At 41.9% G+C, this 27,811-nt stretch overlaps 1 protein-coding gene across 1 annotated transcript in view; it reads left to right on the plus strand.

The window, feature by feature from the left end:
- LOC143988160 (putative cation-transporting ATPase 13A5) overlaps positions 1-27,811 on the plus strand; it is a 240,005-nt gene that overhangs the window by 64,356 nt on the left and 147,838 nt on the right. The window contains exons 12-13 of the mRNA XM_077487487.1: positions 1,375-1,446; positions 8,557-8,713. Of these exons, the coding sequence (XP_077343613.1) occupies positions 1,375-1,446; positions 8,557-8,713 (229 nt within the window). The remainder of the gene's footprint in view (positions 1-1,374; positions 1,447-8,556; positions 8,714-27,811) is intronic.

Genomic DNA, 27,811 nt, shown 5'->3' on the forward strand with positions numbered 1-27,811 from the left:
AATAAAGGTGGCATTCACAGTGAGAAGATGTTGTGCTGTAACCTCTAGCAATCAGTGAGCAGTATTACTGTACAGTAATCTCTAGCAACTAATTAACAAGCAGAAATCATTTGCTGTAACCTCTAGCAACTAATCAGTGAGCCGTAATGTGTGCTGTAACTTCTAGCAACCAGTAAGTAAGCAGTAATGATATGCTGTAACCTCTGGAAACCAATCACAATTGCTGCCTGATCTGATACAGTAAACTGATTTTAAGTCCAGCTTCTATTTATTGTATGTCTCAGAGCAGGTGGAGAGTGAAATTGCATACCACCAATAAGGTTCACACTGTATATTGTACCACAAAAGGAAAGACTGTACTACAACATTGACGATATTACATAAAAAAGTTAACATTATTGCACTATAAAAATAGGCGACAGGAACATTTCCAAGCATCCTACTTAGCTTCAAATTGGTGCATAGTGTCATTCAATGTGTAAAGAATCCTTTCCATCAACATAATGGAGTTGATCCTTTTGATAATAAGAGAGCATGGAATGACAGTAGAGTGCCATTGAAGGGCTATGGCCTGATGAGTTACAACACATATGGTATGAATAAATCTCTCCTCCTGATGAGCGACCCCTGGCATGGAGGCTCAAGAAGAAGACACATGGGAAGGGTCAATTCCAGCGCATGTCCAGAGATTTTGGAGGAAATTTTACAGGGAGCAACATGTTACAAGACCAAAATGTATGATATAAAGTACCACGGGTATGACAACCCCTAAACCATAGATATTAAACAATAGGGAAAATAACATGGATTCTAACAGAGAGATGTAGTGCAAGAGTGAAAATTGCTTATTATATCTTCCCAGTCATGTAAGGTACATTGTAGGTCACAATCTGCTTCACATTTATGCATATACTGGAAGAAATTGTGAATAAAGCAATAAGCTAGGGCTTCATAAATATCAGAGATCAAACCCTTACCTCTAGGAGAGACACTGCAGATACATTCATAAAAGGACTTGGGTGAGGTGAGACTAGGGCATGACTGATGACAAAGATGTTTATTCTAATATTATGTAAGGTGCTTCCAGTGACCACTGTGTCATGCTTCACCCTATTCTAATATACTGTATCTATCCCTTCTCATAGATCATCAATGTTGTCTCTAGATATTATCCCTACATTATAGTTACTTATGTTTTAACTAAATGCATTGGTTGTCATTAACTGCTTATTTCTTGAAGAATTACATTTTTAAATCTAAGCATTGTCCTGTAATTTGCTTTATAGGATATTGTAGGTAAACTGGCATATACTTATGGGAAATAAAAACTAACTGACCCCTTATTAAAGTCTGGTATCTTGCTCCTTCCCTTAGGAACTTAATAAATCCAAAGAAGACAATAAATCAAAATATGCAATGGTTACTCCAGGGCATGGAGCACAGTGTGTAAGTTCTATACAGTTGTTCAATAATATTAATGTGCTTGTAAACCTGACACATGAAACATGAACAAAGCATGTCCCTCTATATTGTGTACTTGTCTTAATTAGAAACACTACATGTCATTTCAGATTTGTTCCTCTGCTAGCACCATGAATCACTTATGACAATTTTTCTTGACACCAAGAGAAAAAAGGTGGCAGGGGAGGTAGCACTAGCTGATTGACAGCCTCAGCTCTGGGACTTTTGTGAGTGGTGCTGGATAAAATGGTACAACAGGGTATTTTCGATTTAATTTTCGAATTCAATTTTGGTTGCATGATCAATATCAACAAATCAGACATGTATGTACAAAGTACCACACATAGTTGCTGGAACATGTAACTCCTAATTCCTATGGGCTATAATCTCTATGTGTTTCGTAAAGACAGTGCCCCTTCCTCAGGAGAAGGCCAAGATTGAATTTTGCATATATCTGTGGAAAGACCATGTTATATCAACAATAACAATAATTTAAGAAACTTGAAATTAATGTTTTTGTAATAAAAAGTGCATGTGTTTGCATTAGAAAGGCCACAATGTGAAAAAAGGTTATTCTCACTAGGGAAGGGCGAACGGTTTGGCCCGAGCATAACTTCAGGCCAAACTTTGGTTGTTTGGATGTTCTGCGAACACCGAACAACATGCGGTGTTCGGTGCAAATTGGAAATTCTGTATTTTGTATGCATCTTTTCCCAGCACTTGTCTTTAGGCATGCTCATGCACGCCCTTTCACTAGCCACTCTTTCAACGGTTCATTTTTCTTCTTTGTATTCCATTGTGTGAGCCTCACCTTTCTCGCTTTTTACAAGGGTATAAGCTTCTGGATGGAAACCTCTCTTGTGGTCTCTTTTCCACAGCATTGATATCCTAGTGTTATTAAATCTTACCTTTGGTCTGCATTGTTTTTGCTTACCTTTTACTCCAACAACGTTTGTATGAGTATTAGGGATGGGCCGAACACCCCCCAGTTCGGTTCGCACCAGAACATACGGAAAAGGCAAAAAATTCAGCAGAATACACGAACACATTTAAAGTCAATGGGACACGAACATGAATAATCAAAAGTGTTCATTTTAAAGGCGTATGTGCAAGTTATTGTCAGTGATTTTTTTAATGCTTTAAGCAATAAAAATGAAATATTCTTTTAAATAGAACAGTGGAACAGCAAAATGACATTTCTAAAGGAAAAATTGTAATTTAAAACCGATTGTGGCTGTAATGAATTGTTGGGTCTTGGCAATATAGATAAAACCAATTGGAAAAAATATCATGGGATCCCCCCAGTCCATTACCAGGCCCTTTGGGTCTGGTATGAATATTAAGGGGAACCCCAAACCCAGATTTTTTTTAAAAATAGCATGGGGTCCCCCTAAAATCCATACCAGGCTCTCGGGTCTGATATGGAAATTAAAGGGATCCCTGTGCCAAATTTTCTTAAAAAATTGTGTAAGGGCCCCCCCAAAATCCATACCAGACCCTTATCCAAGCACGTTTGTTACATTTTTTTGTGTATCTATCTCCATCTGGGCCTTTCATTGGTCCACTTTTCATTCACTTTGCATCTTTCTGCAATTTTCCCAGCATTTGCTTTAGGTATACACACCCTTTCACTACCCAGTCTTTCAACAGTTAATTTTTCTTCTTTGTATTCCATTGTGCCCCAACTGTCTCAATTTTTTCAAGGGTTTCATAGTTTTGGCCCCTCTGGTATGCCTGGCTCTGGTTCCATCCACCACCATCAGCTCCAGGTTGGAAACCCCTCCTGTGGTCTCTTTTCCACAGCACTGGGATCCTAGTATTATTAAATCTGTCCTTTGGTCTGCATTTTTTTCGCTTACCTATTACTCTAACCTTTGTGAGAGTGTACACTTTTTCACATTTTGACCTGTCTAATGCAAGCACATGCACTTTTATTATTACAAACACATTAATTTCAAGTTTCCTAAATTACAATTATTGTTGTTATGACATGGTCTTTCCACAGATATAAGCAAAATTCATTTGTGGCTGTCTCCTGAAGAAGAGAGTGCTGTTTCCACAAAACGCATAGAGATTACAGCCCATAGGAATTAGCTGCCCGTGTCCCGATGGCCAACCTAGGGGGTTAAAACAGGCAGTGAAGAGGCAACATCAATGCCTCCATAGAGTCCATTCGCACTTGTGCAATTTGATTTGCGACTTTGCGCATGAAATGATTCATACTCTGAATAGTCTAAGGTTATTAGTGGTGTACCCCAAGGTTCAGTGGTATCAGTGATGTACCCCACGGTTCAGTGTTGGAACCCTTACTTTTTAATACATTTATAAATTATATAGGGTCTGGGAACAAAAGTACCATTTCAGTGTTTGCAAATGACACTATGCTATGCAGTGAAATAACGTCCTTACAGGATGTGTCCAACTTACAAGCCAACCTCAATCCTCTGTTTAATTGGACAACTATGTGGCAGATGAGTATGAGTAAGTATGCAGCATACTAGAACTATGAGGTTCAGTTTGTACTCCTCCATGTTTATTGCTGTAAGAAATAGGCAGAACTGGCTGGCTATTATCCCAAAGGCATTCTCCATGACTCTTGAGGTTTAATGTTAATAAATGTAAAGTTATGCACTTGGGGGCCTTAGAATATGCATGCATCTTACATACTAGGGGAGTACAACTGGTCTTATCAGTGGTGGAGAAGGATCTGGGGTGTTCTGGTAGATCATAAGTTTAGAGGAGAAGTACAGCCAAAACTCATATGGCTGTACTTCTCCTGTGGATTACAGGTGTGTAGTTTGTTGTGTACTCCTATGATCTGTTTTCAGTTGACAGCAGCCCAGCACTTCAGTGAGCAAAGGGGGGGGGGGGGGGGGGCAGAGCAGAGAGCCACTGCCTGAAAATCACCTGCTCTCGGCTCGTGGAGCTCACAGAGCGGTGTTTGATCACTCGGTTCTCAGTGTTAGAGCCGGCGGGGTACAGATGCACCACCTACCTAGGTAAGTGTGAGTCTGAAAAAAAATTAATACTTATCTTTTATTAATAGCATGCAATGATAATCTGTGGTTTCTAAAGTGAGTCCTTTCTTGTAATAAGATCATTTTGCCTCTCTACAAATCATTAGTAAGACCTCCTCTGGAATATGCAGTTCAGTTTTGGTCACCAGTTCTCAAAAAGGATATCAGGGAACTGCAGAAAATGCAGAGAAGAGCAACCAAACTGATAAGACCATGCTCCGATATATCTGGAACTTCATATAATGGAACATAAAAAAACAGGGGGGGGGGGGGGATATGGAGTTTGAATGACAATTTAACAAGCAATAAGGGAATTTTTGTTATTTCATGAAAAAAATTAAGACCTTACCCCCTATGCAATGGGAAGCATTAAAATGTGTGTTGCGACTATTCGTCAAGCATGGATCAAGAATATAAAGGGGAAAAAAACAAAAGAAAACTCAATTGAGGTTAGATGACAGAATAACTCTAAAAGACAAACAAATAGAGTTGCAATCTATGCTTGATGAAGAGTCCCCCCGGGTAAGCTAAGTGACTATGCTGTTATGTTGACTGACTATTCTCTTCCTCCTCAATGATCCTGCTGATAGCTTGGAAGAACATTTTTGGTTCTGGGTGACCCAACCAGCCCAATTTTGCAGCCCCTGTTTAACAGGGGCGTGTAATTACAATTTTGGATGCAATGTTTTTCAGCAGGGCTCATTCCTGCACTCCAACTAGAGTATATGGGAGAGGTTGCAGTGTCATGGCACCAGCACCAGTGCCTAGGGCCCAATTTTTCAGCCCCTGTTTAACAGGGGCATGTAATACAATTTATGATGCAATGCTTTGCAGCAGGGCTCATTCCTGCACTCCAACTAGAGTATCTGGGAGAGGTTGCAGTGTCGTGGCACCAGTATCTAAGGCCCAATTTTTCAGCCCCTGTTTAACAGGGGCATGCAATTACAATTTTTGATGCAATGCTTTGAAGCAGGGCTCATTCCTGCACTCCAACTAGAGTATCTCGGAGCGGTTTCAGTGTCATGGCACCAGCAAGCAGTGCCTAAGGCCTATATAATCATTCACAGCAGGGATGCTCCAGCGCCCACTAAGAGTCACTCTGAGGGATTACAGTGTTGTGGCAACACCTTAGGCCCCCATTTCTGCAGAGCATATAGGGCAGGCCCCTACTTTCAAACATCCAACCTACAAACATCTCCTACTTGCAAACGGAAGGAGACAACAGGAAGTGAAATGAAAAAAGACGGACAGCCAAAAAAATTATACAGGGGTCATAACCCTTCCCTATGTTTTCCAAAAAGCTTAAAAATAGATTAAAAATAGATTTTTTGACTGGAACTACACTTTAAAAATGTACCAGTTCAAAATTACAAACAGATTCTACTTAACACAACAAACCTCCACAGTCCCTGTCTTGTTTGCTCGTCTGTATAATGCTGTTCTGAGTATATAGGGCCTGGGAGACCCACGCCTAATTTGGGTAATGGGTTCCCCTTAATATCCGTACAAGACCCAAAGGGGCTGGTAATGGGCGGGGGGGGCTACCCATGCCATTTTTTCTCAATAATTTTCATCCATAATGCCGGAACCAGACATGAAATTAAAAACGCAAGCAGACTTTTTTTTTCCGTTAAATGTCATTTTGTGCAGGGACTGTTCTAAACACGGGAAACACATGCCCCTTCACAGGCATACTATAGACACCCCCCAGGCATGATATTTAAAGGAATATTTCACTTTTTTTTTCACTTTAATCGTCATTAAAATCAGTGCTTCTGAAAAAACTGCCGTTTTAAATAAATGTTGCCATTGACCCATGTCCCCTGGGGCAGGAGCCGGGTCCCCAAACCCTTTTTAGGACAATATCTTGCATATTAGCCAATAAAATTAGCACTTTTTATTTCGAACGTTCGAGTCCCTTAGACTTCATTGGGGTTCTAAAGTTCGCACAAACTTTCGGTCCATTCGAAAGTTCTGGTGCGAACCAAACCAGGGGTCGGCTCATCCCTAACCTCCACCAGCTCATACTCGTTGTCCTTGTCTAGGGGTTCCCAGGGTTGATAACCCAGTAATGGCAGAGACCGACACTTGAATTCCTTGTTAGGATTTTTATTTTGCATGAAACAGTTGAACAAACTCAGTCTCTAATTTGGGAATAGAGGGCATCAGGGTAAAGTTTAGCTCAGGTGCTTGGAACTGCTGACTTCAATAAAAGTTTCTCTCTGTACATAATCCAAGGAACAGCCGCTCGCAACTAGATTCTTGAACTGTTGAATAAATCCTTAAGTTTGGGTTTAGCAGCCAACAGGTAATTCTAGCTTTGCAAAGTCTCTCACACAGACTTGGTTGGAAAACTTAGTTATAAATAGAAGGATAGAAGTAGGAACTTTTCTTACTGTACCAGAATCTTTCAGCCGGTCCGGCGATACCGTAAGAATTTGAATTCCATCAATGTCAATGGCAGCTCAGCTTCCAGGCTCTTACTGAGAAGCCAGCCTTGTGCGTGGCTCTCTTACTGAAGAGTCCTCCCCTGGTCGCGTGTAGAGTTGCTGGGCCTCTCCAAACCCAAGGCGGCACCAGAACACCTGGTTCTGTCCTTCCAGTTACTGCACCTCGGACTAGCCAGTTCCGAAGCTCGGAAAATATATGGATCCGCACCCCAGGCCATGAGGGCCCTCGGGGGCTGGTCAGGAGGACCAGGACCATGGAGTCAGCAACAACTTCTGGACCGGAACCCAGAACCAAGTGACTTCAGCACCTTAAGTACCCTCTCCCGGAATACACACCGAGACAAACTCCCACTGTTTGGCACAGAGAGAGAGATTGGTACCTAATGCGTCCAACCAGACTGCGTTCTAAGGCCTCTCACAGGTGCCAACCCCACCTATGATCAGGCAAAATCTTGATACAGCCCAACCAAACTGATGCCAAAGTACAATTTAGCACAATTAACCCCAAAATATAACTATAGTTTTGGACAAAAACTACATTTGCGAACGTACTCATTAGGAGTACTGGTGCTACACTTTTATTAATCGAATCATATTTTATGGGTACAATAATGCATTTGTTTTATTTAACCATACCCCTTCAAGTCCCCCCCCCCCCCCACTGTTAATGCAATGTGGCAACAGTCACTGTTCACCGTAGCACACCTCATTACTACTCGGTTTGGGTAATCCAAGGTATTTTACAATCCTATAGCATGTACTACTAAAAAATTGCTGTGTGGCAACCCTACCTCCAGCCAGGCATAGACCAAGTTATCTCCCTTCCCTGTGATAAACTTTTAGTTTGGTAACTGCTGCCTTGCTTTTGCCACATTTGAAAAAGAGCCTGTTGCTGTAAGGCTCACCTTTGTTATCCTATCTCTTTGTTACAAAGATAGAGCCCCGCACAGTAGCAGGCAAGTGTCACAGAGCATGGAGGAGAGATGTAATTGCAGCAGCATGTACAGAAGAGGGAGGTGAAAGCAATGGCAAGACACAGTCTGCCAGTGCTCCGATCTCAGCTGATATCAGAACTCCACCTTACACACTGCACAAGTGCCCGAATTAACGGATAATGGATGATTGTCAACTCTGCTCTGGGAGGGGTTCAGACCTCCCAACCCTCCCCTTTATCTGCCACCAGGGGAAACTCAATAGAGCTGCTAGGGGGACGGGTGTTGATGGGGGAATTGAGCAGCTTTCAGGGAGATTGCATAATCCATGACCTGCATAACTGTCAGGGTTGTGCAGATTTTCTGCTGTAATTAAGATCATTTTGATGGTTCTTCCAGTTTTTTTTTTTTTTTTTTTACGCTAGATTATTTTTATCATCAAATTCTAGTTTCATAGATACATACAAACATATAAAGACTGAATATTGAAAATTCTTACAGCACTTTTAAGTTTTTCTCTTATGAGTGTAAATTATGTTTTTTTAATGGCGTTAAACATTTCTGCTCTGCGTTATTATATAGTGAATAAATAGTTGTTGTATCTTGGGTGCCATGTTGCACAGCTGTTTTGCATTTAATTCTCACAAATCTTAAAAAAACATACTTTTGTAATGCTCTCTGCTGTCTTTTGAAAAGATTTTAGTGAAAGGACTCCTCATCTTGCAGCAGTTTCCATTCTCTTCCAATCTCCAAAGAATGTCTGTTGTTACAAAAAATGCCGGAGAACATAAATTCTCAGTCTTCCTGAAAGGTGCACCAGAGGTGATGGTGAAATTCTGCAAGCAAGATACAGGTACTAAAATAATTCTACATATATAAACACCTAATGATACAAAAAAAAATTCAAACTGTTGCTGAGATCATTTACATTGTAAATTACAGAATTGTTAGTTCTGTAGCTTTGGCTGTGGCTACAATGGCTTTGGTTACCTCCTCCCTGACCTGACCCGCACCTGCTACCAGTACTTTAGGTTTTCATGAGTATCTGAGGAGACACGGGGAGGGCAGTCTCCCTATATCGGATGCCCATCTCAAATTTACTAATGGTTCCAGGGCTTCTTGCAATATGCCTACTGATGTGTCTGATATCTGCAATCTTGAATCCTGTTGCCCTCTGTGCCTAAAATCTATTACTCGTTTGAAATCTCCTTTAGAGACTTTCTGGCCACAAAGACCTGCATCTGCTGTTCCAAATCTTCCTCTGTGGAGATTGGAAACACCCTGACAAGATGCTTGTTTCTCCCAGGCACATATTAGCCTTATTAAATGTTTAGAAGCCATCTATAGAGCTCTGTTCTCACTGTCAGACCCAGCTTTTCACCCCATCGTGGTTATGACTTTACTTTTCCAAACCATAGCTTTGTGATCAAAGTCCCTTAAAGGAGATCTTAGTACTGTTGAGGTTGAATGTTTGTAGCAAATGATGGTAGATTTAAAGCAGAACTTTACCCTGCCCATCAAGTTTTATATTAATATTATCCTAACCCCTCTTTTATCAGAATTGTGTATATATACACACACACACACACACACACACACACACACACACAATCTCACAAAAGTGAGTACACCCCAAACATAGTAGTGAGTATATAGCTTGTATAACAGTGTAAATTTGCTGTCCCCTCAAAATAACAACACACAACCATTATTGTCTAAACCAGTGGAAACAAAAGAGAGTACACCCCTAAGTAAAAATGTCCAAATTGGGCCCAACGTGTCAATATTTTGTGTGGTCACCATTATTTTCCAGAACTGCCTTAACCCTTTTTGGCATGGAGTTCACCAGAGCTTCACAGGTTGCCACTCCTCCATGATGACTGTTAGGTACCTGGTGGTGAGCCTGACTTGATGGAAGAAGACCTCTCTTACAGCTCTGGTTCAGGGGGCCACTGGAATGGAGACAGTGGTCCTGTGAGCACAGCGGGGTAGGAGTGTCTGACTGGAAGCAGCAGCTGGGTCCTCCTGGATACTGGAACTGCAGGGCAGATGGTGGATAAGCAGGCAGCGATTGGCAGACACAGGAGCAATGGCAGCAGGAACAAAGTGCAGCACACTTGAAGGACAGAAGAATGGTCAGGCAGGCCGGGTCTCAACGTGTAATGCAGTCAGATATGTCCAGCAGGCAGAAGCGAGGTACAGGCAGGCAGGGGTTCGGCAACAGAGGTACAATCCAAAGCAAGGTTAAGCAGGCCGGGGTCAGGGCAGGAGAGGTCAGCAAGGTCAGTCGAAAGCCGGATCAGAGATACAAACAGCAGACAGATTGCAGGAGGTTCAGATACAGAGCTGCAGACCAACAGCACTGAGCAAGTGCAGCAGCCTTCCTTAAAAAGGGCCACTGGCGTCAAACAGCACTAACGCGCACATGTGTGCCCACGTGATGCGCGCGCATGCGCCCCGTCACACACGTGTGTGTGCCCCGGTTGCACTCTGATGCACACACACGTGCCTAGCTTGCCCAGCGGTGCACACGTGCATGCGCGCACGCGCATTCACCCGTTTCGTGCGGGAAAAATCCTAACAATGACATCACAGAGCTGGTGGGTGTTAGAGACCTTGCGCTCCCCCACCTTCCATTTGAGGATGCCCCACAGATGCTCAATAGGGTTTAGATCTGGAGATTGGCCAGTCCATCACCTTTACCCTCAGCTTCTTTAGCAAGGCAGTGGTACTACTTTATATCATAGAAAAGTGTAATTTCTTAAGTGTTGTCACATGAAAAGCTATAATAAAATATTTACAAAAATGTGAGGGTACTCAGTTTTGTGAGATACTGTGTGTATATGTATATATATATATATATATTTTGTACAGGATGCCAAGGTTGGGTCCTGGACAGGTGCTATGTAGCACCTATATTCGGGTTGTGGTCCCTTTAAGGGAATCCAGGTAGGCTTCAGGGGGTCATCCAAAAATGGGTGAGAAATTCCGGGGATAGTCTTTAGGAGAGGACTAACTTGTGGTCCTCTCTATATTAAAAGAGAGATGGTTGGGACCCGGAATTTGGGGGGCTCTGAAGTGACATTTGGGTGGGAAAGAGCCTCCCTCCCTGACCAGAGGGATTCTGCACACAGGGGGTTAAAGGCCTCCAAGGAGACAGCTCATAAGACAGGAAGTAGTAGAGAGGTGGTGAGGAGGAGTAGGAGATTAACACCTGTCTGAGGAGCTGTGTTGCTGTGTTGCTATCTTTGAGGCTTCAAAAGATAGCTGTAAGGACTCTGAAAACTTTGGGGCGAAGACCCGACTACAGAACTGTAGCTGCTTTCTTTTCTTGTTCTTTTTGTGCTGAAGATAAGCGGACTTTAATTTACGTTTTGATTTGTATGCTGAAGAAAAGCCTTATTTTGATTTAATTATAAATAAAGTCTTTTTGATTTCACCTTTGACCGGTTTATGCACTTGGTCCCGTGGAGGTAGTATGCCCAAACTTTACAATATATATGTAATTTTTTTTTTAATTAAGGGAGAACACTGGCCTAGACCAAAATCATGTGTACAGTGCTTGCTGGAATACCTAGATCATGGATGCCAAGAAGCTGCTGGTACTCTATGGTGCATGCACCGTGCCACATCACCAGGGGACATGCCTCGGCTTCATTGTGGGGCAGCTGCATAACCTGGAAGAGACAGCCAACACCCCCTGGGGATGTCAAAAGAAGATGGTGGCAAAGGGATAGATGTCCTGCATCAAAGTTACGAATCTCTAAAGAACACCACTGGCTAACCAAGCATGCATATTTTTTTTTGCATAACCAAACTGTACAGGTTAAGCTGGATACACACTATACATTTTTTTTGTAGATTTTTTCCTTCACATTTACCAAAACCACATAATATGAGCTCAAACCTTAAGAGTTTAAGTTTGTATGCAATCAGGCAGGCCCTTGCACTTCATGGTTTTGGTAAATCTAAAGGAAAACAGACAACACAAGTTGTATAGTGTATATGGCGTCTAAGAGGGGAGGAGGACAGGGGAAGGTTACATTCTTTAAGTTACAGTTGTGACTGGCTGGAGGCCAAAAAATGCTAAACCACCAGTACGACATATTCAAAAACAGGACACTTATCACTTATCATGTTTAAGGCCATTGATCACCAGGGACAGTCACTACTGCAAAAGGAAGAGGCTCTCAGTGGATTCAAAATGCCATTGTTTATGGGTGAAAACAGTCCTTTTTCCTTTTTAACCACTTGACCGAAGGACGGGGGTGTGGCTACCAAGCTCTAAGATGGACGCTTAATCCACGAGCTCCGCTCTGCCACCAGGGGGATCCGCACTCATCCGAGCCCACCATCGCAAAAAAGAGGCATTGCGGACTAATAAACTGCCCAAATTCTTCCCCACGATTCCCAGGCCACAGCTAAATGATGCCAGCGCCCGCTTCTCACAGTACTACGAGCGTGCTGAGAACATTGTGGTGGGGCGGTGCCAGCACAATACTAACAGGGCACAAACAGGAGGTTACAGCAGCTTGACCACTCAGAGCCCAGTGAAACCAAAAGCTCCCAAACACTCTCCACCCAGAGATCCAGCAGCACTAGACATGCAGGTGGGTGGATCCCAGACATCCAAAGGAATAACCTCAGTGCCAGACCCCATATCAACTTTTCCCACTACAGGACAGCCTGTGTCAGACACCATGCTGAAGGATATGATGCTGTCACTCAGGACATTCCTGCAGGCTGACTTAGTGTCCAGTGTGAAACAGTGCCAAGTGGAAGTGCAAGGTTTAGGATGAAGGGTAGATCATGTGGAGCACACCATGGGGGAATACTCTGCATCCTTTAATACTCTAGTAGACTCCCACAATGCACAAAATGAAGAAATTACATGGTTAAAATACAAGATGTCTGACCTAGAAGATAGATCCAGGAGAAATAACATCAAAATCAGGGGCATCCCTGAGTCTGTGCCACCCCATCAACTGCAACATTTTGTACTGAGTCTATTCTCCTCCTGTTTACGTAAACAGGGTGATGCCGCCCCCTATGACATCACAGGGAAAGCCATAGGGAAGTCCCCATGTGTCAGAGGGGGGCAGGGTCACCGGGTGGCCCCACCCTCCGTTATATAAGAAGTGTCAGAAAAAACGAAGTGGAACACTCCCACTGAGGCGGATCGTGCGGACAGAGTGGAGAAGAAGTCAGAGCAAGATGCGAGACAAGAAGAGCGCAGGAAGAAGAAAATTAAGAAGAAGATGGAGAAGAAGAAGTTAGAGGAAGAAGAACACCAAAGGAAGACCAGAAGAAAGAAGATGGAAGAAGAAGCGGAAAGAAGAAGAAATTAATAAAGGACTTGTGAAAAACCGTCTCTTGTGTTTTTTAATCTCTTTGACACTTTTTTGTGAAATGGTAGGGGTATATTTGTACCACATTACCAATTCACGCATCTGGGGGTCCTCTTGTTAAATGGGGCTTCCAGATTTTGATAAGCCCCCAGCCTGCAGACCTCCACAACCACTGGGCAAGGGTTGGAGGGATGAGGCCCTTTTCCCCATCAACATTTGGACAAGGTGCTTTGGAGCTACCCCAAAGCACCCTCCCAATGTTGAGGTCACCAGTGCCAACAATCAGTGCCCACCAGAGCCAGCAATCAGTGCCAATTAGTGATGCCAGTCAGTGCTGGTTTCAGTGCCCATCAGTGCCGACTATCAGTGCTGCCCATCAATGCCCATCAGTGCTGCCCATCAGTGCCCATCAGTAAAGCCCATCAGCTCCACCCACATTAGTGCCCCCATCAGCGTCGCCTATCCATGCCGATTATCAGTGCCCGTCAGTTCTACTTATTATTGCCCACCAGTGCCACCTATCAGTGCTCATCAGTGACACATATCAGTGTCCATATTTGCAGAATATTAGTGCCTCCTCATCAGTGCCACCTAATCAGTGCCCATCAGTGCAGACTATCGGTGCCCATCAGTGCCACCTCATCAGCGCACATCAGTGAAGGGGAAAAATTACAAAATTTACTGACAAAAACTAAGAAAAACTTATTTTTTTTTTAATTTTCAGATTTTGTTTTTGTAAATAATTAAAATCCCATCAGTGATTAAATAGCACCAAAAGAAAACTCTATTTGTGTAAAGAAAATTATAAAAATGTCACATGGTTACAGTGTAGCATGACCGCGCAATTGTCATTCAAAGTGCAACGGTGCTGAAAGTTGAAAAATGGCCTGGGCAGGTAGTGGGCGAAAGTGCCCTGTAGCTTATTGGTTAAATATGATGTGCTGGTGATATTGCATTTTATTAGGTAGCTGCCATGATGGAACTATCCATCAGGCCAGTTTAGCAACTGTTGCTTTCATGGTCTGTTTAGGAAGGAAACCTGGCGGCAAATAACACGTTATAAAATAAAACTTGTATAACTGCTCCCCAAAAAACTATGGAAAAACACTGCAATTTGAAAAATTAGTGACGGGGCGCTGTGTGATTATAATATATACCTTATCTTAAAGACTATATGACATGGAATAAAGTGACATGTGCAATAGAAGTGCTGCATGAGGTATCTAATACCTGCCAGAAAAAAATGCTCTAGGATATAAATTGATTGAAATATAAAGTGCAACAATATATATACCAATGTGACAAAACTTTCTAAAAAAATATTAAGAATAAAACGGTCCATAATATGGATTGATGGTGACTTAAATCTTGATGGCAGAAAAGAAATCCTTCACCGTAAACATAAAACACCCTCAGAAGTGCTCAGATATGAAAACTGCTCACTAAATGAATATAACCTCTTTAATTAAAAAGACGGTCTAATACACTGTAGGGAAATCCTATTAGGAACCCTTGGTTAATGGATGAGATCTCTGTACTGTGTCCTCCTTTCCTCCAAATTATCTTATAAGGAAAACAAAAGCATAATCCATAGCTCAATACTGTTTATTTTATAAAACTTATACAAACAGGGTGCCTGCTTACATTTGTAGGGGCTTTGGCCTGGCATTGAGGATAGCCTGTATGAATTGCCATATGGGAGCTGCTCACTGCTGGGCTCACGTCCAAGCTGGCGTGCGTTCCACTGGTGCAGAGGGAGAAACCAGAAGATGGGATCCAAAAGTGGTGTGACCGGAAGCGCCTCAATGTATGTTTCGTAAGGATTATGTCATCAGGACTCTTCCTGATGACATAATCCTTACAAAACATATGTCGAGGCGCTTCTGGTCACGCCACTTCCAGATCCCAGCCGGTGAGCAGTTTTCATATCTGAGCACTTCTGAGGGTGTTTCCTGTTTATGTGAAGGATTTCTTTTCTGCCATTATTTTTTAAGTCACCATCAATTCATATTATGGACTTTACCACTGTTTTATTCTTAATATTTTTTAGAAAGTTTTGTCACAAGGTTTTAAGAGTATAGCCTCAGGTAAATATAAATCAAATGTGATGTACCATCATCCATAGAGTTTTTAGAGAATGGAGTTTTTTTGGTATGGGGGTAATAAGATAGCCATTCACGCTAACTTTTTATACCTAACCCAGACCAAAAGTTTGGTTTTGGACTATACGGGTACTTTATATATATATATATATATATATATATATATATATATATATATATATATATATATATATATAGAAACAAAAAGGAAGTTTGTAAACGATAATAAAATTTAACACATGTTTAATAATTACAAAAACGACAAAATACAAAATATCATAAATAAAATCATAATACACCCCAGATTAACATATACAGATACTCATAGAGTTCAATTCTGGTGGTGGAAATGGAGAGTTCCTCTACTAGTTTCGCGGGTCATCCGCTTCTTCAGAAGGAGGTCTATATAAACAAATAATATACAGTTCATCAATAAATTCATATAGATGGAAAACTAGAACATAATTCAGCCAATAATAATATAGAATAACAAATAAAAATAAAAGTAAGGGGAATGTGGGAACATTCACTCACCCAGAGAATCAGAGAGAAGGAAGGTAAAAATAAACTTTGGATAGGTGGGTCCCTTCTATATTCCCTCTCCGGAGGACATGGGGGATAGGATGCGTATGGCACTAGTAAAAATAAGATATATAATATAAAATATGAAAAAATATAAAAATCTATTAGAGGAAAAAAAAAAAGAGAGGAGAGATTTTATATATATATATATATATATATATATATATATATATATATATATATATATATATATATATATATATATATATATATATATATATAGTAAGGATATATGCACACAATGCGTGCATTCTCTTTCTATAATAGTGATAACACATATTTAAATGGTCTGAATAAGGTAAATGTTTTACCTAACAAAAGTATAAGAACAGGGTAAAGACAATCGTCCAGTACCGTTGTTTATTCAATAACTTGAGCCTATAACGAGTTCACTATCTCGATTAGGAATAGAGTGCCGCTGTATTTACATTAAAGGTAAAAAGAAATCAGAGATAGCTATATGATGGTAAACTATCACATGTAGTGGTCATCAATATTTATAAAAGTCTAAAGAATACCTGGGAGCATATTACCTGGCAAATATAAGTAACTAGCACAGTGACGCCGATAATGCGCCAACGCCCGCCCAAACACAGCGTGACGGCTGTATATAGAAAAAACGCCCGTCCTGCACTGTTGTCTATTCAATAAATTAGAACTATAACGGATTCAGTATCTCAGTTAGGAGTAAAATACCACTGCATCTGCGTTAGAAATAAAGAAAAACCAGGGGTAAGTGTATGCGGTGAACAACTGTCTCATGCATTAATCCCAGATATTTATAAAAGTCCAGAAGGTGTTTAGAAGGACATTACCTGATAGAAGCGGATAAATAGAGCGGGGTCACCGGTCCCGTGCCAACGCCAGCCCAAACACAGCGGTCTGAACAGACCGCTGTTTTATGGGATCCCCAACGAATGTTCCGTCAGGCGTGCCCCGCTGAGAGGGACAAAAAATTTTCTCGGATAAATCTGAGCGAGGAACAACAAGGAATATTTTAATAACAATTAATCTATTCATAATTAGTCTAATAATACAGACATGGTAATGTAATAAAATATCTAAGTAATCTAAGACAATATATATGCCGTAGATAAGAGGAGAAGGGAGAAATTCCCAAGGAAGAATATTGGGGAAAAAAAAAGGAAAGAAAAATTAAATTTATTATTCCAACCATACTGTCTAAAGAAAATATTTATAGGAGATTCTCTCATTCAATCCAGGGGGGTGGGTGGCATTGAGGCGTTCGATTCAGAGGGTTTCCCTCTGTAGGATCGCTCGGTCCCAATCCCCACCTCTTGGGTTTGGGGGGATCACCTCTAATACAAAGAATCGGACAACAGAAATGTCAAATCGGTGGTGGAGACCAACATGTCTTCCAATTGTTGTAAGTTTACCATTTCCTGAGTAGTAGAGGTTGTCTCCAATGCATTGTCTGAATTCCCGAATTGTTTTGCCGATATAAAAGGCTTTGCATTGGCAAACCATCATATATATAATACCCCTAGTACTGCAATCAGAAAAAGTACGTGAGCGGAATAATTCGCCATTGGGTAACGTGAATTTGTTTCCTTCCATAATCCATGGGCAACGGGGGCAGTCATTGCATTTATATGTACCTCGAGTAGCATAAAGTGTCGAGTGTTGTGGAGTGTAATGACTTTTTGTTAGGTGGTCTCGTAGGGACCGAGCTCTATGAAATACCACCTCTGGTGTAGATCGAACAAGTTTAGTTAGTATATCCACTTCCCGACCGCCGCACGACGATGTACGTCGACAGAATGGCACGGGCAGGCATAAGGGCTTACATGTACGTCCTTGCCTTCCCGCGGGTCGGGGGCCCGATCGGGCCCCCGCCCGGTGCCTGCGGCGGTCGGTATTCGTTCGGGAGCGATCCGGGATGAGGGGGCGGCCATTCATTCATGGCCACCCCCTCGCGATCGCTCCCGACGAATAGAAATCCTTCGTCACATCACTTCCTCTCCTGTAATGTAAACACAGGAGAGGAAGTGATGTAATCTCTCCTCCGTGTCGGTATTTTTCGTTCCGACACCGAGGAGAGAGGATCGGTGAGTTGCACCAACACGACACTACACAGTAGAACATGCCAGGCACACTCACACCCCCCCCGATCACCCCCCCAATTACCCCTGCCCCCCAGTCACAGTGACACCAATGTCATTTTTTTTTTTTTTTGCATTGTTGTCATTTGTGACTGTAATAACTGTTAGGGCAGTTAGGGTTAGCCCCCTTTAGTTCTAATGTACCCCCCTAACCCCCCCAATAAAGGTTTAACCCCGTGATCACCCCCCGTCACCAGTGTCACTAAGGCGGGGTTCACATTGCAGCGGTTTATGAGAACGAATGTGATTCGCACCGCACTACAGTGCAAATCACATCCGATCTCTGTGCGATTCGAGTTCAGCCATACAGATAGTATGGCTGAATTCGCATCGCACCCGCCGCACCCGCCGCAAATTCGCATGGGACCCTTTTTTTGGCCCGCAGCAGAATCGGATCGCATGGGTGTTCACACCATGCGATCCGAGTTTGCAGATCGCACTGCGATATGCGAACTGATCTGGGGGTGTCATTAACATTTCACTGACACTCCCAGCAGTTCGCATAGGGCAGTGTGAACTGCCGCCGGGAGGCATGCGATGCGGGAACCCGCCGCGGATTCGTGGCGTTCCCGCATCGCTCCAGTGTGAACCCAGCCTAATAAGCGATCGTTTTTCTGATCGCTGTATTAGTGTCACAGGTGACGCTAGTTAGGCAGGTAGGTATTTAGGTTCGCCGCAGCTTTTTATAGCGCCAGGGACCCCCATATACTACCGCATAAAGCCCCCTGATTGCCCCCTAGTTAACCCTTTCACCAGTGATCACCATATAACTGTTACAGGTGACGCTGGTTGGTTAGTTATTTTTTTATAGTTTCAGGGCACCCGCCATTTATTACCTAATAAAGGTTTAACCCCCTGATCACCCGGCGGGTGTCATTTGTGACTGTAATAACTGTTAGGGCAGTTAGGGTTAGCCCCCTTTAGTTCTAAGGTACCCCCCTAACCCCCCCAATAAAGGTTTAACCCCGTGATCACCCCCCATCGCCAGTGTCACTAAGGCTGGGTTCACATTGCAGCGGTTTATGAGAACGGATGTGATTCGCACCGCACTGCAGTGCAAATCACATCCGATCTCTGTGCGATTCGAGTTCAGCCATACATATAGTATGGCTGAATTCGTGTCGCAGCCGCCGCAAACTCGCACGGGACCCTTTTTTTGGTCCACAGCAGAATCGGATCGCATGGGTGTTCACACCATGCGATCCGAGTTTGCAGATCGCACTGCGATATGCGAACTGATTTGGGGGTGTCATTAACATTTCACTGACACTCCCAGCAGTTCGCATAGGGCAGTGTGAACTGCCGCCGGGAGGCATGTGATGCGGGAACCCGCCGCGGATTCGTGGCGTTCCCGCATCGCTCCAGTGTGAACCCAGCCTAATAAGCGATCGTTTTTCTGATCGCTGTATTAGTGTGACAGGTGACGCTAGTTAGGCAGGTAGGTATTTAGGTTCGCCGCAGCTTTTTATAGCGCCAGGGACCCCCATATACTACCGCATAAAGCCCCCTGATTGCCCCCTAGTTAACCCTTTCACCAGTGATCACCATATAACTGTTACAGGTGACGCTGGTTGGTTAGTTATTTTTTTATAGTTTCAGGGCACCCGCCATTTATTACCTAGTCTCACTAGTGTACCCCTAAATTTAGGGGTGTCTACTTTCCAAAATGGGGTCATTTGGGGGGGGTTTGTGCCATCTTGGCATTTTATGGCCTTCAAAACTGTAACGCCCTTAGAAAGCCTGAAGGCAGTGCTTGGTTTTCGGGGCCCCGTACGCGGCTAGGCTCCCAAAAAGTCCCACATATGTGGTATCCCCATACTCAGGAGAAGCAGCAGAATTTATTTTGTTGTGGCATTTCACATATGCCCATGGCATGCGTGAGCAATATATCATTTAGTGACAACTTTGTGAAAAAAAAAAAAAGTTTGTAATTTTCCCGCAACTTGTGGCAAAATATAAAATATTCCATGGACTCAACATGCCTCTCAGCAAATAGCTTGGGGTGTCTACTTTCTAAAATGGGGTCATTTGTGGGGGTTTTGTGCCATCTTGGCATTTTATGGCCTTCAAAACTGTAATAGGTAGTGAGGAGTGAAGTCAAATATTTACGCTCTTAGAAAACCTGAAGGCGGTTCTTGGTTTTCGGGGCCCCGTACGTGGCTAGGCTCCCAAAAAGTCCCACATATGTGGTATCCCCGTACTCAGGAGAAGCAGCAAAATTTATTTTTGGGTGTCATTTCACATATGCCCATAGCATGTGTGAGCAATATATCATTTAGTGACAACTTTGTGTAAAAAAAAAAAAAATTTTTTTGTCATTATTCAATCGCTTGAGGCAAAAAAATAAAATATTCAATGGGCTCAACATGCCACTTATCAATTTCCTTAGGGGGTCTACTTTCCAAAATGGGGTCATTTGGGGGGGGTTTGTACTGCCCTGCCATTTTAGCACCTCAAGAAATTAGATAGGCAGTCGTAAACTAAAAGCTGCGTAAATTCCAGAAAACGTACCTTAGTTTGTAGATGTGACAACTTTTGCGCAAACCAATAAATATACAATTATTGACTTTTTTTTTACCAAAGACATGTGGCTGAATACATTTTGGCCTAAATGTATGACTAAAATTGAGTTTATTGGATTTTTCTAATAACAAAAAGTAGAAAATATCATTTTTTTTCAAAATTTGCGGTCTTTTTACGTTTATATCGCAAAAAATAAAAATCGCAGAGGCAATCAAATACCATCAAAAGAAAGCTCTATTTGTGGGAAGAAAAGTACGCAAATTTTGTTTGGGTACAACATTGCATGACCGCGCAATTACCAGTTAAAGCAGCGCAGTGCCAAATTGTAAAAAGACCTCTGGTCATTTACCAGCAAAATGGTCCGGTCTGAAAGTGGATATGATGGTCCGTAAGAAAATGCCAGTTTTTACTTAAAATATCCCGAAGGGTTGAATGATGGACAGAATAAGTTGTAATACATCTAACGGAGTCCTTTTCCGTAGTTTTAGGACGTTGGTGCAATAACATGTTGCGGGAACGTGAAGTTACTTTATTAAATGCTTTCCTCAAACATGTCGAGGAGTATCCCCTCAATAGAAGGCGGTTCCGTAACGCATCAGCTTGTAATTTAAAGTCTGCATCCAAAGTACAATTTCTACGTAAGCGCAAGTATTGCGCAAAGGGAATACTGCGTATCAAAGGTTCCGGATGAGCGCTAGTAGCATACAAAAGTGTTCCCTGCCGTGGGTTTACGGAAAAGGTCTGTATAAAGAGTACCATCAGAACGCTTTATAATTGGTAGGTCTAAAAAAGAACTTTGTTCATAATCAAAATTAAATGTAAATTTTAAATTTAAGGTGGTTATTGCCCAAAGTCTGTATAAATTGTAGTAATCTTTCCTTTGTTCCTGTCCAAACCAAAAATAGATCATCCAAATATCAATACCAAAGCAAAGTATCTTCTAAAAAAGGAGCCAATTGGTCACAAGAGTGGACATATCTCTCTCAACCCCCCAGATATAAGTTCGCATATGCAGGTGCACACGAAGTGCCCATAGCGACACCTTGGGCCTGTAAATAATATTGGTTATTAAATAGAAAGACATTTTTCTTAAGGATAAATTCCAATAGGGACAAAATAAATTTATTAAAGGGCCATGTATTCAAATCTTGTTCATCCAGGAAGGATCCAGCCGTCCGGTCGCCCAACTCGTGGGGGATACTAGAGTACAGAGCCTCGATGTCTATCGCCACGAGGACGGCGTCCGGAGGGACCTGGATCCCGTCCAGATGTTGCAACAGGTCTGTAGTATCCTTGATATAAGACGGTAGACTTCGTACGTGGGGCATTAAATAAGCATCCACCAATTTACTGGCATTATCAGTTAAGGAGCCCATTCCTGAAACAATTGGTCTACCTGGGGGAGATTGTAAATTTTTGTGTGTTTTGGGGAGGGCATAGAAGGTAGGGACAATTGGAAATTTGGGAACCAGGAACTCTAAGGTGTCCTTGTCAATGAGGCCCAAATTGTGGGCCTCAGTGCAAAGGACACAGAGCTCCTGGTGAAATAACGTAGTAACAGACTAGTCAATTGGTTGATACCAGATATTGTTATTTAAGATAGCCATACACATAGTTTGATATTGGTTATGAGTCATAAGGACAATATTTCCACCTTTATCAGATGGTTTCACTACTAGCTCTGTGTGTCTTTGTAAGGATCTAAGTGCCTGAGACTGTCGATGGTCTAAGTTAGGATTCACTGTATGCCATTGTTGTTTTTTGAGATCTTTAATAGTGGCTTGGAGAAAGGTCCAAATGGCAGGGCATGTCCTGAGATCAGGAAACCTGCGGGAACGCGATCAGAATTTCTTTGAAGTAGGTTCTAATGGATTGGCAGTAGTAGGTTGGGATAGATGAAGGATTTGAGAAGAAGGGGGGAGGGAGTCCCCGGTCTCACCCTCATCGTAAAGAAGCATCAAGTCCCGAAGTGCCCTAAATTTGGCCATAGTGAAGTGTTTAGTGCTCTCAGTGAGTTGACGTTCAAGGTTGTAATTAGTGTGATCCTTATTAAACATAAATTTAAAGGTGAGATTCCATGCAAAAAGATATAGGTCCTTAATCGTTTCAGTGATTTTTAATCTATCTAATGGGCAAAAGCCCAAACCTAGGTGAAGTACTGTTAATTCATCATCCGAAAAGGAGTACGAAGTGAGGTTCACAATGTTGTGGTCGGGTTGAGAATATGTGAAGGGATTGGTGTGGGTTTGAGGATATAAGAATCCAGGTTTGCTTGTTGTTTCTTGAGATCTAACAAAATTTGATCTTCATTTATCTTTGTGTATTTATTAGTTATGAGTGAGGAGTTTAGAACTTTGGGGATAGTACCATGTAATGTGGATTGGCCAACAGCTCTCTACAGTTAGTGAGGTTTCAGTAGGTGCTTGTGTAGCCGGTGAACGTGTATTTTTTAATGTCTTAGAGGATTTTTTATCTTTTTTTATATTCGCTGATGGAGTACCTCCAGTATAGCGTAATCTTTTACGGGACGAATTGGCCGTAGAGTTGACCTCAGTTCTTAAATTACTCTGCATTGAGTATGCTGATGACAGAGAAGAGTCTGATTCGGTTTTCATAGTTGGATTTATGGGCATATTGCCTCGAAAAGATGGGGGTTTTCTACCTGTATTTTTTCCTGACCACTGGTAAGCATAACCTTCACCAAATGCAGCTTTATCTTTGCCAAACTTTATCTGTTTCTTAACAATAATAGTTTTGTTTAGAGCTTCCAAACGGGTTCTCAATTCTATCCACTTATGTTCAAATAGTGGGTTATCTTTTAAATGTAGGTAATCCCGATTCGGGCATTCAATTTCTTTATCCAATAGGGTCATATCAGAATTGTATTGTTCAATTAAGGCCCTCATTAGCTCTAAGCTGCAGTTGGTTAGGATAGCCTCCCAGGTTTTTTTAAATTCACATGAAGGGTTTTTAATGGTAGGAAAAATTTGGTTACGCAAACCCATAGGACAAATACAGTTCGTAACATACATTTTAAAATATTCAATATGCCAATGTAAATGGGACTTACGTTTCAGTAGGCCATATTGTTTGTAAAAGTATGTTTTTAAGTCATCATCAATTTTGTATTCACTCAAGCAGGTAGTTTTTAGGTTTGACATGAAACTCACCCACTCCATATTCAAGGAATCCATGATAAAGCAAAAAAAAAAAAAAAAAGGGGAGGGGAGAGGAAGGAGAAAGAAGAGGAAGGAAAACCAATATTATTACTTATATTCACTCCTTTAAATGTACAGAGTTATTGAAATATATCTATACCACTCAGTAATAACATATAAAAGGTAAGAGGCACTCTAGTGTTCACTGATAGGATTCCCCATCAACCTATCAGTAAAACCTACAGGGGTGTGTTATCCACCGTATCAAAATTCGAAAGGTTTTAAGAGTATAGCCTCAGGTAAATATAAATCAAATGTGATGTACCATCATCCATAGAGTTTTTAGAGAATGGCGTTTTTTTGGTATGGAGGTAATAAGATAGCCGTTCACGCTAACTGTTTATACCTAACCCAGACCAAAAGTTTGGTTTTGGACTTTACCGGTACTTTATATATAGAAACAAAAAGGAAGTTTGTAAAAAATAATAAAATTTAACACATGTTTAATAATTACAAAAACGACAAAATACAAAATATCATAAATAAAATCATAATACACCCCAGATTAACATATACAGATACTCATAATAGAGTTCAATTCTGGTGGTGAAAATGGAGAGTTCCTCTACTAGTTTCGCAAGTCATCCCGAAGATACTTTGCTTTGGTATCGATATTTGGATGATCTATTTTTGGTTTGGACAGGAACAAAGGAAAGATTACTACAATTTTTATACAGACTTTGGGCAATAACCACCTTAATTTAAAATTTACATTTAATTTTGATTATGAACAAATTTATTTTTTAGACCTACTAATTATAAAGCGTTCTGATGGTACTCTTTATACAGACCTTTTCCGTAAACCCACGGCAGGGAACACTCTTTTGTATGCTACTAGCGCTCATCCGGAACCTTTGATACGCAATATTCCCTTTGCGCAATACTTGCGCTTACGTAGAAATTGTACTTTGGATACAGACTTTAAATTACAAGCTGATGCGTTACGGAACCGCCTTCTATTGAGGGGATACTCCTCGACATGTTTGAGGAAAGCATTTAATAAAGTAACTTCACGTTCCCGCAACATGTTATTGCACCAACGACCTAAAACTACGGAAAAGGACTCTGTTAGATTTATTACAACTTATTCTGCCCATCATTCAACCCTTCGGGATATTTTAAGTAAAAACTGGCATTTTCTTACGGACCATCATATACTAACTAAACTTGTTCCATCTACACCAGAGGTGGTATTTCGTAGAGCTCGGTCCCTACGAGACCACCTAACAAAAAGTCATTACACTCCACAACACTCGACACTTTATGCTACTCGAGGTACATATAAATGCAATGACTGCCCCAGTTGCACATGGATTATGGAAGGAAACAAATTCACGTTACCCAATGGTGAATTATTCCGCTCACGTACTTTTTCTGATTGCAGTACTAGGGGTATTATATATATGATGGTTTGCCAATGCAAAGCCTTTTATATCGGCAAAACAATTTGGGAATTCAGACAACACATTGGAGACCACCTCTACTACTCAGGAAATGGTAAACTTACAACAATTGGAAGACATGTTGGTCTCCACCACCGATTTGACATTTCTGTTGTCCGATTCTTTGTATTAGAGGTTATCCCCCCAAACCCAAGAGGTGGGGATTGGGACCAAACTATCCTACAGAGGGAAACCCTCTGGATCGAACGCCTCAATGCCACCCATCCCCCTGGATTGAATGAGACAATCTCCTATAAATATTTTCTTTAGACAGTATGGTTGGAATAATACATTTAATTTTTCTTTCCTTTTTTTTTTTTTTTTCTTCCAATATTCTTCCTTGGGAATTTCTCCCTTCTCCTCTTATCTACGGCATATATATTGTCTTAGATTACTTAGATATTTTATTACATTACCATGTCTGTATTATTAGACTAATTATGAATAGATTAATTGTTATTAAAATATTCCTTGTTGTATATGTGGGACCCTCCCTTGCTCAGATTTATCCGAGAAAATTTTTTGTCCCTCTCCCCCTCCCCCCCTTTTTTTTATATAATTTTGTTGTTTTACTTTAATTGTGGAATCCCAGCTTTTTGTCTCCCCCCTCGGGCGGACTTGTGCTCCCCCTGACCTGGGGCAGTCTTTTTCCTTCCCTATGGTTTGCAGGCTTTAGGACAGTGACACCGGAATTTCCGCTGTCTAATTGTCCTTTCCTGCGCACTTCCGGTGCAACGCTACCCTGCGCCGCCCCTGCGCAGTGTGGAGGTGCTGACGATGTGACGTCAGACGCCGCCGACGTTCCCGCCGGCGGGCACGCCTGACGGAACATTTGTTGGGGATCCCATAAAACAGCGGTCTGTTCAGACCGCTGTGTTTGGGCTGGCATTGGCACAGGACCGGTGACCCCGCTCTATTTATCTGCTTCTATCAGGTAATGTCCTTCTAAACACCTTCTGGACTTTTATAAATACCTGGGATTACTGCATGAGACGGTTGTTCACCGCGTACACTTACCCCTGGTTTTTCTTTATTTCTAACGCAGATGCAGTAGTATTTTACTCCTAACTGAGATACTGAATCCGCTATAGTTCTAATTTATTGAATAGACAACAGTGCAGGACGGGCGTTTTTTCTATATACAGCCGTCACGCTGTGTTTGGGCGGGCGTTGGCGCATTATCGGCGCCACTGTGCTAGTTACTTATATTTGCCAGGTAATATGCTCCCAGGTATTCTTTAGACTTTTATAAATATTGATGACCACTACATGTGATAGTTTACTATCATATAGCTACCTCTGATTTCTTTTTACCTTTAATGTAGATACAACGGCACTCTATTCCTAATCGAGATAGTGAACTCGTTATAGGCTCAAGTTATTGAATAAACAACGGTACTGGACGATTGTCTTTACCCTGTTTTTATACTTTTGTTAGGTAAAACATTTACCTTATTCAGACCATTTAAATATGTGTTATTACTATTATAGAAAGGGAATGCACGCATTGTGTGCATATATCCTTACTATATATATATATATATATATATATATATATATATATATATATATATTGTAAGGGATCTTCCCGGGGTAGGGTGTGTTTGGACACAGTTCACAGCAGACTTGGAATTTGATAAAGCAGATCTTGGCGTTTATTCGTGGTACAAACAGTCCAGCAAACAAAATATACAGCAACACCGTGCTTTCTAAGTACAACAAAAATAAAAGTCCTAGCCCGGCTGGGCGCTTACTAACAGGTTCTGCTCACCTATCTGACACTTACAAACACAGCGTCTTTCGCCTGGATATCGCAGGGTGAGTTTTAGCTCCAGCAGTGGCTGTGCTTGCAGCTTCCTTCAACACACAGATTGTTCATTCCCTGGCTGAGAAGCAATCACCTGCAGACCCTACAGAGCCTTTAGCTTCCCAGGCTAATTAGGATCCAAGCTCACCTGATCCCAAACCCAGAACTGGATCGGGGGATGTGGAATGACAGGTCCCTCTACCAAACCTACCTGCCATTCCATATAAACCCAGGCCCGGCAAAATTAAATAACAACTCAGCAGCATATCGCTGCTGAGAAACTGATCCATCCTGGATTTACCATCTCACACTGTGTAGCAACCTAGGTGAGATGTACACCCCCTCGATCACTTCTCCAGTGACATGTCTACATATCCCCCCCCTCTTTTTCAGACCGGAGGGCTGAGCCTTTTGTCCCCACAGACAACTTACCCTTGACAATGCGTCAGCATTTGCCTGTAATTTCCCTGGCCTGTGTTCCACAGTGAAATTAAAGTTTTGTAGGGAGAGAAACCATCTAGTCACTCTTGCATTTCTCTCCTTGTTTAACTTCATCCATGTTAGGGGGGCATGGTCTGTCACCAACTTGAATTTCCTGCCTAGCAAGTAATACTTTAAAGATTCTAGGGCCCACTTCACTGCCAAACATTCTCGCTCCACAATGGCATAATTTTTCTCGGCCGGGGTTAGTTTTCTACTCAAGTACGTCACCGGATGCTCCTCACCATTCACTACTTGTGAGAGTACTGCACCTAAGCCTGTGCTAGAGGCATCTGTCTGGACCAGAAATTCTCGCCTGAAATCGG

This window comes from Lithobates pipiens, unplaced genomic scaffold, assembly GCF_037356315.1.
Source record: "Lithobates pipiens isolate NorthernLeopardFrog02 unplaced genomic scaffold, aLitPip1_a1.2 Scaffold_18, whole genome shotgun sequence".
Lineage (NCBI taxonomy): Eukaryota > Metazoa > Chordata > Amphibia > Anura > Ranidae > Lithobates > Lithobates pipiens.